Source organism: Micromesistius poutassou (genome assembly GCF_964030765.1).
Source record: "Micromesistius poutassou genome assembly, chromosome: 5".
Classification (NCBI taxonomy): domain Eukaryota; kingdom Metazoa; phylum Chordata; class Actinopteri; order Gadiformes; family Gadidae; genus Micromesistius; species Micromesistius poutassou.
This window is the reverse complement of record NC_140275.1, coordinates 7,891,935-7,908,656: the sequence shown is the minus strand read 5'-3', so window position 1 is coordinate 7,908,656 and position 16,722 is coordinate 7,891,935. Positions and strand designations below refer to the sequence as shown.

Below are 16,722 nucleotides of genomic sequence, written 5' to 3'. Positions count from 1 at the left end.
ATGTGTGTGTTTGAGCGCACGTGCTACTTATATATAAAAATAAGCTGCCTGCCATGGCCCCTTTACAGAATGCAAATGCATTGCAGGGTATAGACACTCCTAAGCTACTATCCCATTATAAACTTACAAAGTAGGGACACATACTGTTCATATACCGTGGAATGTGTGGATGATCCCTGATGGTGCGAGCAGCTTCACCTGAACCGAGTCAGACTGCGTAGCCTCTGTGGCCTCTTGGCGAGGCTGCACCACCTCTGGTGCATTGGGCAATCAGGGTACACAGGCTCAACCAGCCGTACACCCGCCATCACCACTCACATTCAGGGAAGGGCATTCACAACCGCCTCTCATTGCCGTTGTTTGCCAAGTCTCCAAAATAAACGGGATGCACAAGATCTACCTGTGTCTCTGTGCCGGAGCAGCCCAGCCTGCCTGTGTTGGCGTGTGGTGGGGGTAGGCCGCCTCACATACATGTGCACTATTACAGGATTTCACATTGTTCAAAACCCAAGTTGAGCTGCGGGGTATGCAGACCCAGTTTAGCTAAAACCAGCCTCTCCAGTTCCATTTAACCCTCACCCTATAGCTCACTGTATGTATGTGTGTGTGGTGTGTGTGTGTGTGTGGTGTGGGGGGGGGGGTTGATGTGTGTGTGTGTGCCTATTTTAGCATGCGGTGTGACATATGTTGGCATAGAGGGACTGGGTTTGATTCATGAGTTAACCCTACACCCCATAACATATAGTTAGTCTTCAGAGTACTTCCCAGTAAAGCGCCAGTGAAAACGTATATCAAAACATATCAAAACGTATATATCAAAGCGACAAACAAGAACTGGAATGAAAGCAGTCTGAAGGATGGTTAATGTGCAGTAGTAAAGTATCAGAATATAAAGGACATAATAATAATAATAATAATAATAATAATAATAATAATAATAATAATACATTTTATTGAAAGCACCTTTCATGTAAGGACACTGTACAGTAATGATAAAAATTGCATTAAACCTCAAACAGGGACAATATAAACAGGGACAATATAAACAGACACTAAACGGACGTCAACGATCAGGTCGGGCCATGGAGGGAGTGTGGAATGTGCAGATGAGCTGAACGTGCTGTTCAACAGGTTTGCCCCATCCCCCACCTCACAGAGCTCAGAGTCATGTATTCCGACTCCTCCAGTGAGCTCAACACCATGGGGCCCCTCCTGCTGATAGAGAAGCTCCTGGCTATGGAGGTAGACCCCCGTGCGGGGGGGCACGGATAACAGACCTCCCCGACCCCCAGGCCCAGTGGAGCTGGGAGTCGGGGTCTTCAGGATGTGGCGAGGGGCGCAGCGGCATTGGCCCAAGGATCCACACTTCCCCCATTTGGTTTCATAAAGCTACACCTCTGACCTCAGCGTCACCTCTGGGTGGGCCTCCTGCAGCAGCTCTTGGACGGCTCCTCCAGCCATTGGACCATACCAGGCATCTCTGTTATTTTGCAGGTCTTCTGTGGCTGCACACGCCCTCATTCCCCTGCCTGGGGATCCATTAAATCCCTCTCAAGTACCTACAGTTGCTTACTTAAGAGAGTTGGTTACTTCTTTAGATGGTCATTTGTTTAAATCCCTTAATCCCTTTGTTGTACGATTATACATGAAGAATATTTTGAAGATCAAGATGTTAAATATAACAACAAAGGAAGAAACGACACACAACACATAACAGAAGTGTAAACCTTAGTCATCAATAATCCCCAAGCATTCAGCATTAGCAGACTGGCTTCACACAAGAGACAATATGAGTTTAATATATTTTTTATATTTATATATTTTTTATTTATATATATATATATTTTATATTTATTTATATTTTTGTTTCTTTAAGTCCTTTGATGCTTATGCTCACAATGTGATATTAATATACGTCATGAGATTCATCTTCTCTCTAAAGTTGTATGTGGTTTATAAACACTACATTGTATTGCAATTATAATAATTATAATACAGTATTATAAGTCTTTTATTATTTTGTCTCCTTTAATTTAGATACACACATTGTTACAATGAGTGAATTATAACTATTGTTGAACAGGATCTTTCACAAAATGAAAAGTGTGTGTGTGTGTGTGTGTGTGTGGGTGGGTGGGTGGGGGGGTGGGGGGGTGGGTGTGTGTGTGTGTGTGTGTGTGTGTGTGTCCAGGGCACGGCTGCGGGGGTCAGGAAGGCAAGATGGTCAACAAACAAAACTGGTGTTTCCACATATGAGACACATCCCCCTCCCCCTCTTCCTTTCAACCTTCTCTTTGTCTCCTAGTCAGCGTCTGTGTTCAGCCCTTTACAGGAATTTAGAGGCTTTTTTGTGTTCTTGCGTTCTACTTTGAATTATGAGATTCGAAAGTGAGAGCATGGAGAGTGAAAGAAAAAGTAGAGAACCCAGAAACAGCCCCTCCTTCCTCACGTTTCCCCACTGAAGGGATGCAGGCACCTGGGTCTGACAGGCCCAACGGTTCACATCTAAACCGGCTCATAACAGAGGCAGGTCTCACAGCGCATTCCACTCACTCATGGCCTAGCACCTTTACATAGATTTTCAGTTAAATAATCAAATCTGTTCTATTAAAAAGGCATGTGATACAGAGTACACATTTTATCGGATCTTGCCGAACAAATTGGAGTAAAAACAATAAACAAATATATGTGACATCTTAAGGGCTCTTTTTGGTTCCACCTTGACGCAACGCAAGGGGGTTACGGACCCGCTACGTCCCTGCGGACCATCCTTGCGTCCACCACAAGGGCCTGAGATACGCCTCCCAAAAATTGTAAACTTGCGTCGAGGCGACGCAGCCGCAAGGGCTGTGATTGGTCCGCTAACTACATCATTTCCGGCAATACGCTATGTATGCAAAAAATCAACGGCAAAACATATAACTTTTGCCGTCATAGCCATAACCTTTTTTTTTTTTTACTCGCTAGTGATCTGTCTGATCTTTTTGTCGCACATTGTTTGAGTCGTATTCAGCTTTCAAGTTGCTAGAATCCATACCATCAAAAAATCTAGTAGTACAAAGACAAAGACAAAGACCAACTATTTGTTCTCTCTTTACCACGGACATGCATAGTGACATGTAAATCCGACACAAAACCATAAAGGTTCACCAATACGTCGAAGCGACTGTGTGGTCATTGCGTTGCGTGAACGTGGAACCATAATCAGCCCTTTGCACCCACTCACATCACTCAACCGACAACAAAAGGACCTGTCTCTGCTGATGCAACCAGATGGCTGCAGTACTCTGTATCCATACAGTACTCTGTATCCATACAGTACTCTGGGCTTATCCATCAGTCTCTCAATCAGTCATCACAAACTGATGAGTAATATGCATTGAACCTCCAGTCATGGTTACTCATTAGTTAGGGTTAGTCTCCATTATTTAGTGTTTACATGACCTACTTCCCCTCCCCATTTTGCTTCTTCTCCTTGAGTAGGTTTTCACAGCACTCTTTGCGTTTGTATGCTAACTGATGCCCTGCTCTGTTGTTTACACAGGCTTGGGGCACCCGGGCTCGTTTGCCCCCCCCCCTTTCATTTCCCCTCCACTTCTTAACTCATGTCTGCTCTCCCCACGGGAGGAGAAAGTTGGACAGATCGACAGAGAGAGAGCGAGAGAGACCAAGAAAGACATGACGAGAAACACTGACAAGTGAGAGTGAGAGTGAAAGAGACAGCAGAGGACAAGCCAGATGAAAAAACGAGAGAGTGAGAGAGAGAGAGAGAGAGAGAGAGAGAGAGAGAGAGAGAGGACATGCCGGACTAAGCCACAGCGGGTTTAGATTTACCAGGGTTATTGACACACACACACACACACACACACACACACACACACACACACACACACACACACACACACACACACACACACACACACACACACACACACACACACGCATCAGTGCACACACACTTCTTCTACTAAAGGTTATGCTCAGAACATTAATAATGATCAGATGAGGCCAATGAGAAAACCTGAAACGAAACAGACAATGAGAAACGACAAAATGATTGAGTTAATCCACTGCTATCACATATTGTCCTTATCGTACAATTACACTGTGTTCACCTTACCACTGTGTGCCTTACCCAAACATTTACAAACCTAACAAAGATACTGTTTCATAAAACCAGTCAGAAATGATTCTATCCCTGAGCTGCGGGAACTGAGTAGTAGGTGGACTGTAGGACTGGTTGTGGCGGGCTGATGCAAGGTGCACTGCTTTGTCCTGACCACAGGGTGGCAGCAGCGAGTTGGCAGAACGTCGCGTTTCTGCTGAGCGTGGCACACTTCCACGTGTTCTTTCGGAATAAAACATGTCAAATTAAATAATACTATATATATATATATATAGAAGACATATGGCCTGCATGCTAAGATTTAGTATTTTATATATTTTTCAATGTAGGCCCACAAATCAAATGCAGTGATGCTGCCCATATATGCAGTAAATAAGTTTTTGTGAAACGGTGGTTTTTGGTGATAGTCATCACATGAGGTTTGACCAAAATGAGAAAAACAACAACAACCCGATGAATAATAATATGAAACATAAAGCCGAATAGGTGGTGTATAGAATGAATTCAGCGTGAATAGGCGTTGTATAGTATGAATAGAGCGTGATTGGGGTTGTACAGTATGAATAAAGCGTGATTGGGGTTGTATAGAATGAACCAGAGCGGTCTGCTGGTGCTTGCCTTTGTCTCGTGGTGTCTGTGTTCATAGAAGGAAATGACGTCAGTATATGCTTATTAGCCATGTGGCTTTGTTTATGGGTGGTCAATTGTTCAAAGCCATATTCCCCCTATTATGCATATACGACTTAATATCCAGTTACCCACCATCAAATACATGCAAAAAGTGCATACTACAGCTTAATAACCCTATGATTATTTACTGTGAAGCTTCCATAAACAACCTGCTATGAATTTGTATTGAGCAGGTTACACTTGAACATCTACACTTGAAGTTTTCAACTATTCATAATACTAGGCCTATATTTGCAAACCAATTATAATTGTATGATACCATGGGATACTGTACGATATGTACGAGCAGAGCCCTCACAGCCCTGCTACACACATACACAGCGCCCTCTAGTGGTCTCAAGTCGTATTACTTACATACTATTCATTTATAATTAACCTGGCTGGTTATAGGGAGGTACAGTAGTCGGAAACATTCCGTGTCGTAATGTAAAACCTAGATTAATTTATTGTCTTGCTTATGATCTTATTTTGTGGTTACTTTTGCAAAACTGTACAAACCCCTATGTAGCCTATCTTCTAGTTTTTGAACTAATTTAATGAATAAAACACATTTTCAAAATTGTTTTCATTATTTAGAATATCATTTTGTAGATCATACAAAGGGAATAAGTTATCACGTGAACACAGAGGGATGGACAAAGCTGTAAAAGTACAATCAGGACTTTCATAGTACAACTAGTTTAGTAGTAATTTGACAATTTATAAAATTCATAAAACTATACATAATTTCATAGTGCGATTGCTGTCTCTCACAGAGAGATAGGGCAGGAGACACCTCGTCTAGGACCACTCATTGGGCGATTCTCTTATAAAATGTCCATAAAGTTCAATTCTTCCAGTCTGAAACCAGGATGTACACATCAAACATTCCCACGTTTTTCAAGAAACTCAAGACAAACAATTAGCAGTAGAAATCATAATATCGCATGGACATTTGCAGGGGGTCAACATTTTTCCCAGCAGGGATCACAAGGGGAAACAAAGGGCAATTGGTGCTACTTTATAACCTAGAAATGCGTGTGGTGAGCATTCTGTGGTCAAACATTAACTTGGAATTGCCATTGGTATTTGTCAAATACAGAGTTGCACCTGAACCAAATTAACAAACAGCCCCCCTTCTAAAGTAACTGATACGAGTGCCGGGTAATAGAGTCATAACAGTAAAGGAGGTAATAGAGTCTTAACAGTAGGTAATATCACTGATGGAAAGATTGGTTTCCATTGGTTTCACAAATATCAACAACAGAGAAAGAGCTCTGGCTAACGTCAATACCATTAAGAAAACACACTACAAATGCTCTATAGGCAGACTCCTAGAGACTTCTCTCCTGTATTCAACACTAGCTCCAGCCATGACTGCTTATTGTCTTTTAAAGCCTGACCTGGTTCCAGTTGGCTGGATATTGGACTGTGTGAGAGTACACAACGGCCATCGCTTTCAGAATGTATTTCTATTGTGTTGTGGTTTATGCTGCTGTCTGTATTTATGTGTTGTGTTGTGAACCTGCTGGCTCCCACCCATCTCCCTGCGGACAATAACAGGTGGAATGTGGGGCCGCTTCACCCCTACACCGTGTTCCTATGTATCCCCATGTGTAATCACTGCTGACAGAATTTCCATTCCCCTCACTGGGTATCGCCCGGAAGGGGTTCAAAGACCTCCCTGAGCCCTTCCCAAGGATCAGACGAAGAAGGACAATTCAAGGAGTGTTGTCGAGGAATGCTTTCATGGTTTTGACGACGCAGAGAGTCTCCATGGCTCTTCCACCGTGGCATTTGCGTGTTTCCCCCTGTGAATTTAAAGTGTACTGCCCAACATCACAACTAGGAAAAGAGCATCTATTTAAAATAATTATCTTCCAGACGTAAGGCGCATCAAAATCTCTCCGGTCCGTACCAAGTCTCTCTCATTCAGGCCGTCACTCCCGCACCACGTCAGCAGGGTTCAAGACCTCTGTTTGATTGGGTCCCATGCTGGGTGAGGTGGGAGGGGGGGACGTGGGGTAGCTGGGGACCAGGCTGTGTTCTGTGTAACCAGGGGGAAGGTCCTCTAGTTTGAAGCCCAGCTGGAGGAACACAGAAAGAAGGAGAGGAGAGGGTTACACACAAACACACACACACACACACACACACACACACACACACACACACACACACACACACACAATTTAATTTAATTTAATTTAGTGAAAGATCCTGTTCAACAATAGTTGTTATTCTCTCATTGTAACAATGCAGAATTATAATACTTTGTATTCTAATTATTATAATTGGAACACAATTGTGTTCCAATTACACTTGTGTTACAAGTGTTTATAAACCACATACAACTTGAAGAAGATGAATCTCATGATGTATATTAATATCACATTGTGAGCATAAGCATCAAAGGACTTAAAGAATCAAAAATATAAGAAGTTTATAATATAATATAAGAGTCGAGTTGCTTGTCAATACACATACTGAGAGTATGTTGACCCAAACAGTACATTATTAATCAGGAAGGGGGGAGATGTTATTTCAATACTACTCCTAGGAGTGAGGGGGTCTACACTGGAGAGAAAGGGCAGAGGGCTGTAAGTCTGGTGGTTAAAGTGTCAGCAGACGGAGGCAGTTCTTTGAGGTGCAAAGAGCCTTTATACAAAGGCTTATTTAAAGGCCCAGTGAGATATAAAGGCCTCCTAACCAAAACATAACAATTGTTATTTTCATGGGCTTATACACTTATTAAAACATACTTCTGGGTATTACATTCCATTTCTGCCAAGTCCGTCCTGCTGGAGGCCATTCTGTTTTACACACTTCACCTTTAATTCACAATATGGAAGCAAAGCTCATCGGCTCTGTTTGGCGTGTAGTTCATATTTTCCCTGGAACTTAGTTTGGTCAATCTGTTTATTTATATTAAAAACCTGTGTCAATACAACGAGTTAGACCGGCAGGCCAACACAATATAATACTTCCGGGTTCACTCGACACGTCAAGCACACACTCTTCCTGGTGTATTGCAAACGCTTTAAGAACTTGGATCAGTATCAGGGTAAAAATTTTACTCATAAATCACAGCTCTAAACATTTAATGATATAACCCGTCAGCAATTCAGAGACAAAATGGGGAGGTAATTAGGGAGGTAGATAGTATGAAATATCTGGGTGTTGGGCCGGCAAGAGACCAAGGGTCAGGTATAAAACGCTTCAAATAAATAAAGAGGAGGGTGGTGTGTCACTGCCTAACTTGAGGCAATATTTATATGGAGCCCAAATAAGGTTTGTAGTATGCTGAAGCTGCCTGCAATATGAAGCCAGATGGAAAGACATAGAAGTCATCGAGATACCCTCCCAATCCGAGCAATGTTAGGTGACATAGGGAATAAACTGCGCCAAGAAAGCAACAATGATCAAGCAAACCCTAGGTATTTGGAACAAGATGGTAAAAGATTGCAATATGGAGGGAGACGCTAAGATTTTGACTTGGCCTGCCCTGGACCACAAATTTAAACCAGGAAATAATGATATTGGTTTCAGACAGTGGTGGGACAAGGGTATAACAGCTGTATGTACACTCACACAAGGTGGGCACTTCAAAGGTTTTGAACAATTACAAAATAAATTTGATCTAGAAAATAAAGATTTCTTTAGATATTTGCAAATTAGGGATTATTATGATAAAAAAAATAAACCAGAACTATCTGTAGAGGGTAATGCTGTGGTTGAAATCCTAGTTGAAGCTTGCAAAAAAAAGCTTATAAATATAAATTATAAATAAATGTATCAGGGCCTACAGAAAAAGAATGGAGATAACACAGGATATGTTAAAGCAAAATGGGAGAAGGAATTAAACATAGAAATATGACAGGAGGATTGGTGTTCTATGGGGAAAGCACAGCATTCATCCACAAGCTCAAAGAAGTGGAGAGAATTTGGTTGGAGGAACTATTCGTTATTTTGTAACACCACATATTAAAAGTAAGCAAATTCAGTCAGAGGAGCAGTGCTAAAGGCTGTGCGGAAACATGAACGCCCATCAATCTCATGTTTTCTGGCTATGCCCAAAGATTCTGATATTTTGGGGAAAAATATGTCTTACTTTAAGTAAGATTCTGGGATATGAAGTCACGAACAATGTAAAGGTGCTTTACTTCTGTATTTTAAACAATGTCATCTCAGGAGAAGATTTGTATCTGTGTAAAATATTGCTGATGGCCTGAAAAAAAAAAATCACCAAGAACTGGTATCAACCAGCAATGAAAGAGAATGTGTATAAAACAACATCTATACTAGTGTGCCCCCTTTCTATTGTTCATGTTATAGTACTTGTATTGTGTGTATGTCTTTAAAAAAAAGAAAAAAAAATATATATATATCTGGGTGTGCCGTTACTAAGGACCTAACAAGACTAGCCTCTGGAAACTAGAACCGGCTACGAGCAAGCTCCAGGGGGGCTGGTTGCCCTTCCTGGGATTCATCCAATGTGTCTAAATAGTTTAAATGAACATTCTCCCAAGGCTTCTGGATTTGTTGTAAACACCACCAGTGGATATTCCAGATGAGATATTTGCAGAATCAACATGTGGATACAGGACCCTCCAGGTTCCTAGGGATAAATAGGGTCTGGCCCTCCATTGCCTAAAATGTATTACCAGGCAGCTCAGATGAAACCCTTAATATATGCAACCCTGGCATTCAGCGATATGGAGGTTGGTTGAACAACAGTAATCGGTCAGGGTCCCACTACAGCCTTACTGGACACAGGGAATTAAAACACACAATCGACGGCTAGATCTTTCACATTTCAAATCTGGTTTAAGGTGGCTTAGTCCTTTACGGCCAAGGAGCCCATCCACTGATTCGCTGGGAGAGATATGATCCAGGTTTGATTCCAAACAGATTGGATACAAATTCGAAAAACATGGCGGTAAAAAGGACTGAATATTTATCTGAATTTCTTTTTGAAATCCTCATCCTATCCTTAAAAGCTTACAAGATCTGAAGTAGTAGTATAGCTGGACCAACCGGGATTTCTTTAGGTTCTGTTTTTTAATTCCAGCATACAGAGCTGACCAAGGGCTCAAACCTATTTCTGAAGAACACAAAGGCATAAAGGACCTCTGCAGAACACATCCTACATGAGGAAAAGTGGGAAAGCGAGGGAAACTTTGTATTATAAATTGAGGATTGGGAAACGATAAGCAATGGAAATCATGCACTGCTAGGAGAGAGTTTAATTAGAAAAATAGGGTCAGATATTGTATAACAGCAGCACTTAACCAGACCAAGGTGAGGCCGACAGTGGCACTGAGAGAGCCAATCACTTCCATTCTGTTTTACTAGTGCTGTGTGTTGTACCACTGTTGGAAGACGGTCACAGATGGCATGGAAAAGTTCCAAATACTAAGATTGACTTGTTTTCAGCTATTGTACTTCGGTAGGATGGCACAACAGCCTTTTGTCTTTTCTCAAGCGTACATGTATAGAACAATGTTGATCGGCAATAGAAAACCCATAAGGACCAAATTGTTATGTCAAGAACTTAGCAGGTTAAAAGTGGTCACTGGTTAAAAGCGATGCATGACATTTCATCTGCTATGAGACTAAAGACATATTTGATAAAGGTTGGAAAGGATGGATATCAACCCATATAGAACAGATTTAACTTGAAGCATTTGTTGGTAAAAAAAAATTAAATAACAAAACAAAATAATAAAACTCTTTTTTTTAACTACTATCGTGTTAAAACCCTGCATAATGCAGTGAGTTACCGGAGTCAGTGTTGATGGTCTGCATATTAGCACCGACCTGCGTTGCTATGCCCACTACGTCCCGCCTCACCTCGTTGTAGGCCGGGGGTGGGCCGGTGGTGCTGTAGCGCGGGGGTCTGTGGACCTCCTGGCTGTAGCGCGGTGGTCCTCTTCCCAGGTAGTCTTCTCTCCCCAGCGGGGAGCGCCTGCCCTGGACCGGGATGACGAACACCGAGGTGGGCCGGTCCGCCTCACGGTTACGCAGCCACTCCTCCCGCTCCAGCTGGTCGTCACGGAAACGTTGGCACACTCTGCAGAACGCGGTGCAGAAGAGGATGGTGAAGCCGAAGCCCAGCATCCCCAGGAAGATCCTGGAGGGGGAGGGGGAGAGGGGTACGAGGGAGGGAGGAGGGAGGGAGAGTTGGGTGGAGGGTAAGGTGAGGACGAGGAGAGGGAGAGAAGAGAGAGATGATTTGGTTGAGGTGATTGAGAAGAATTGTATTTTGTTGAAACACAATTGAAATGTAAGGAAATGCAACTTTTCAAAGTCACTCCGGCATCTGCCAACTTATTAGGTTTCAATAATTGCGCGGTGAGTGAGTTTGGTTATGTCAAAAGCATGAATCAGCAATATAAAGAAGATGGTTTTATTTGAAGTTAATATAAATCAAGCTCTGTAGCATAAAGAGGCCAGATGCTTTGTGCTGTACTTATGTAATTATTGGTATTATATAATATGGCTTTTATTGGAAAGTTGCTATGAGCAATCTTTGCTATTGTATCAAATGTGTTGACCTTGAGCCTCGTGATTCTCATGTATTTGTTTGACGACTACTATTGCTAATTGACCCGAATGCTTGAGAACCACGAGACTCAATCAAAACACTGTGGGTGAGAGGCGTTAAAGTCCACAGTCTTACTCTAGTGCAGGAATGTTTTGTTCGACGCCCATGGTTGGATCCCAGTAGAATCCCAGTAAAAGAAAACAAACAGCGGAACCACAGTGGAAACCTACAGGAGAGACAGAACCAAGAGCCAAACGCATTATTGTCATCCTGATCACACACAATTAGCTAATAGCTGCAGTGACATCTTATGAATCCTCCTTCAAATGTCCTCCCTCATGGGTGCTCCCGTGGCCCGTTAAGGCTCCCAGGGCCAGGGAGTGTCATCGGACTTGAGCGGTGGTGTGTGCGTGTATTCCCGCAGTGCAACCTGTGTGTTGCACAATCTAATTGGGCGGTAAAATGTTACAGGTTCCGATAGCTCATTGGCTAATCACATGGTATAGTGTGTCACATGTAGGCCTGTAAAACCTTGATCTTTAAAACTGGAATGTAAGTCTTTGTTTACAGCGCTTCGTTTCAATTGTCCCCTCGGTAGGTTGGACCGGTCGCGTCAGTTCGCACTAAGGGGAAACTCCAGTGGGAAAAGGGGAAGCAATGTGAAGGAATGTCCGAGAGGCTATTCTTTACTGGGGGGCCTAGGGGCCCGGGACGTCCAAGGGCGGGCAGAAAGGAAATAACAAGAAGCAAAGTTCAATTACTGTATGTCTAACGTTTACAGACCAGTGTACACTCTGTCAGTGTAAATATAAATACAGGGAAACAGCACATGCTGTTCTGTTTAAAGTCCAAATAACTCAATTCATCATTCAAATTAAAGTTCCCCCAAGAATCAGGGAACGTATCTGAGACCATTCTAATAATGTCATAGTATTCAGTACATTCACTTTTAATTAATTTATACCCAACATGTGAGACTGTGAATTATTTCTGCAGAATGACAACCTGTTGGCTCTGAACAATTGTATGAAAGTAAATCTGTCTCATCAGATTTTGAAAATAAAAATCCATTGAATTTTAAGCACTGAATATTTCTGCATTGAAATAACGTATCTGGAATTTTTTACCAATGAATTAAGTCCATTGAATTTATAGCACTGAATATTTCTCCATTGAAATAACATATCTGATTTTTTTTCTTCTGAATTTAACTAAAGATTCAACGTTAAAAATACGTTAAAATATGCTAAATTCAGATGCAAAATTCTATGTATAAATTTCAACTTAAATATTTTCAACATCCCCAAATTCAACATGCCAAATTCAGCTGCAAAATTCAATGTATGAAATTCAACGTTAGCATCGGGGGACCCTAGGAAGAGCAATCGATCCTAGATGCTAGATCACAGTCAAGCAAGGAGAGCGAGTGGGTGTTACACCGAATTCTGCGACCCACCGAAAAGTGTGTCCCCAGGGGGCGCTGTTGCACATTTTCTGGAACATGCACGAGTTTAAAGTGTAGACAGGCAAGAAGTCGTTCACATGCGTACGGAAACATGCACAAGCTTCAAATGTAACGTTTGTATAGTCATCGATCATTCGGAATGAGTGCATTCGTGACCAATGTTCCACATACTAACGTATGTGGAACAGTAGTAAAACGGTTAACCAATTGCAGAGATCCGACAGTATTGCGCACCGAGTGGCATGATACAAATGTGAGGATGACAAATTAAAATCAGGTTGCTGTCGGGTGCTTCTTCCTGAGGCACGCCGTGCTTCCACTGGAACTACAGGCTGATGCCGCTTCAGTTGCCACTCAATGCGCAATACTGTCGGCTCTGCGCTCTCGTTCCACAGATGGCAGTGGGCTTCAGATCGCCCCAGCATCACACCAAACGTAGGCAAAGGGAGCTCGGATCGCCCCAAATTGGTGATGATGTTGATTTACCTATGAGCATTTCTTATTATAGGCTACTGTGTAAAATGCTGTTTAGAATTAAGGTTTGTATCAAGAAAGAAAGACCCATCATCACAGCCGTTGCCGTTGGACATGGCTAAAACCTGCTCTGCACATGCCTTCCAGCATCAGAGTCAGGTATCCAACGAGTGACGCTCTTATTCCTGCTCCCTCTCCTTGCTTGACCGCAATCTAGCATCTAGGATCGATTGCTCTTCCTTGGGTCCCCGGATGTTGACACTGAATTTCATACATTGAATTTTGCAGCTGAATTTGGCATGTTGAACTTGGGGACGTTGAAAATATTCAAGTTGAATTTTGCACGTTGAATTTTTTAATGTTGAATATTAGATTTTGAATTTTTGAACATTGAAAAATAAAGGTGAAAATGATTTGTTGAAAATTTAAAGAGTTCAATTCAGTGGCAAAAAAATCCAGATACGTTATTTCAATGCATAAATATTCAGTGCTAAAATTTCAATGGCTTTTTATTTTCAAAATCCGATGAGACAGATTTACTTCCATACAATTGGAAGTCAAGAAGCAACATTAAAATTATACAACAAGGCAGCTATAGTCCACAATACAATAAGAACCAAAACTAAATCCACGTTCATGTTCACCTTGATCAGCAAGTCGCAGCCCCAGACTTTGACATCACCATCTCTTTATTATTATTATTGGATGAAGAAAGCAACAAACAGTGACTGTTTTTGCAAATGGAAATGTACCAAAATAAACAGAACTTACACAATCCCAGAACAAGAATCCAAAGCTAAACTGCTGTATACCGTAACAGTAATACAGGCAGCATAGTGCTGTAGCTTGGCAAATGTGAGTTTACAGGTCATAAAAGGGAACCATAGCATTGTGTCAAAAATTATTGAAGAAACTGTCTGTTATCCAGACAACCAGCAGAATCTCCACCGTAACATTCTGTTCTACAGATAAAAGAACAACAGTCTGTTATCCAGACAACCAGCAGAACCTCCACTGTAACATACTGTTCGACAGCTAAAATAAAAACAGTCTGTTCTACAGCTAAAAGAACAACAGTCGGTTATCCAGACAACCAGCAGAACCTCCACTGTAACATACTGTTCTACAGCTAAGAGTGCAAAAATACTAAAGTAAGGACTTGGGAAGGTATGAGGTCATCGAGCTTAATGAATGAACCCCATTTAGAGGTTGGAGCTGTTATAGTGTGTTGCGGTGACTGTGACTGGATGCCTGGTCTGTCGTGGTGACTGGGTACCTGGACTCCCCTGACGGGTTACCAGCCTGCTAACCGGCCAGCACCCCGTCACCATAGACAACATGGTTTTCTCTTAACTAAATGATTTAAACTGTTTGCTTGCATTACTATGTATTTCAATTATGGCACCCATTGCAATCCTGACCATCCCTGGAAGGAGGAATCCACAACTCTGTGTTCCTTCTCAAGATACCTTCATGGTAATTAAGGGAGTTTTCCCTGGCCCCGCAGGGGGCTATGGTTAGGGGTCGTCTTTAATATATGGCCTGTTAAGCCCTTTGAGACTGTAACTGGGATTAAGGGCCATACAAATACAATGGAATTGAATTTAATAACTTGAGACTGAGAAACCAAAGTAGAGTAAAACAGTCTTACCTGCTGCTAGACAGCTCCGCTCAGGTGACGATGAGGATGAACAAGCTGGAAAGGTGTGTGTGAGGTGTGTGTGTGTGTGTGTGTGTGTATGTGTGTGTGTGTGTGTGTGTGTGTGTGTGTGTGTGAGTAGATTGCGTGTTGCTTCTTTTTAATTGTATGCAATCCTTTGCGTTTTTTAATGTGAATGTCTGTGTGGGCTATGCACACATGTATATGTGTGTCCAAAAGTTAACCGCAAGGAGTGTTTAATCCGTACATTCTCTCAAAAACCTTCATGTGACTTTAACCTATAAATCAGTGAGTCTGTACTTGGGGCTAGTCATATTACTTCACATATTTGCTCAAACATGTGTGTTATCAGTCAGCAGGGCGTGTGTGTGTATGAGGGGAGATGTGCTAAAGGTCCATTATGTGAACTTTATGGCTGCATTAGTGGCTTTAAAGATATAGCTACTCAGGGCTTGCAGACACCGCGGTCAGCTGACCCAGGTTACAATGGAAACACACACCTCAAAAGACATGTTGTATAAACCAATACTCAATACACTGTCCAACACTCTTACTCTCCCACTATCCATCCAACAATGGTTCAATCCATCTCAATTGCTATATTTTTGTGTGTGTGTGTGTGTGTGTGTGGGCGCAACAAAAACAGAATAATTTATAAAACAACGTATGATCATATCATACAACATTAATTATTTTGGTGAGGGAGCGATCCAAATTATATTATTTGACACATGTACACTCTCTGCAACCAGGAAGTGTCCTCCTAAAAGCATATTTACAATGGGGTTGGGACTGTTTTTGATAAGATCAGTCAAAATGGAACAAGGGTCAAACTTAAACTTTTAAATGTGCCAATTAATTGTAGGCTATTACTCACTGTTCAAAAAATATATTTTTATTATACTGCTAGAAACTGGACGCATTATAAAGAAGCAATTTCAAAGTGGGTCTTGAATAAAGTTTGAGTTTGTAAGAATGTTCTTCAAATTGCGTTCAAGAACAGCTACATTAGCTCATGATTAATTTCCTCTGCAGATAGGTCTGGCCACCCTCCCATACAGAAATGTTTCTGCATGGTACGAAATAGACCAACCAATCACAAAGTTTATCCAACATGAGGTGGGATGAATACGATGACAGGGTGCGACTATGTTTTTCGTAGGCGCAATCCGGGAAAAGTCCCGCCTCAAGCGTTAGGATTGGACAGGCAGCCTGTCAGGCAAACTCGCATGCTAACTCCTAACCCTAACCCTAACCTTAACCCTATCAGAGAAATGCATTTGACTAACATTAGTTTAATATACATTACAATTGAAGTTACCTTCCCTGCGGTCACGTGACGGATTTTAGCCTTTTTGGATTGGATCAGGGATTTAAACCACGTGATTGGATAATCTCCGGCTATCCGCTCAATAATATTCATGACTGATAGAAACAATTTTAAACGAACTGGATGGTATATTTTCACTAAAAGAACAAACAACCACACTTAAACCTTTTCTTGAAAAGAAAGATGTATTTTTTCGTCGCTCAGTGCTGCCTCACCGTTTCGTTGCTATAGACCGAGTCGGCAAGCAAGGAAACTTCCGGTCAGGGCCGTGGGGGAAAACAAACCGTTTTCCCCATACACACTCATGCAAAAAGGCGGTATTTTAAACTTTGTCAAACGCTTGTCCGCTGTCATTTCTTGGTTTGAATCACTTGTATATGCTGTCAAAGGGCTATATATTAAAAAAATTATCATGATCGGGTCGATTGTTGTCCGTATATTTTTTAAAAAGTGG

General features: G+C 41.8%; 1 protein-coding gene across 1 annotated transcript; it reads right to left on the bottom strand.

Annotated features, from left to right (window-relative positions):
* Positions 1-5,331: 5,331 nt before the first annotated feature.
* On the bottom strand, positions 5,332-15,225 carry LOC311342989 (uncharacterized protein). Its single transcript, XM_084467840.1, has 4 exons — positions 14,930-15,225; positions 11,475-11,565; positions 10,646-10,925; positions 5,332-6,882 (listed from the first exon to the last, which is right to left on the bottom strand). Exons 2-4 carry the CDS (start codon positions 11,504-11,506, stop codon positions 6,736-6,738), a joined length of 459 nt encoding a protein of 152 aa, XP_084323966.1. The 5' UTR covers positions 11,507-11,565; positions 14,930-15,225; the 3' UTR covers positions 5,332-6,735.
* Between the last annotated feature and the right edge of the window lie 1,497 nt (positions 15,226-16,722).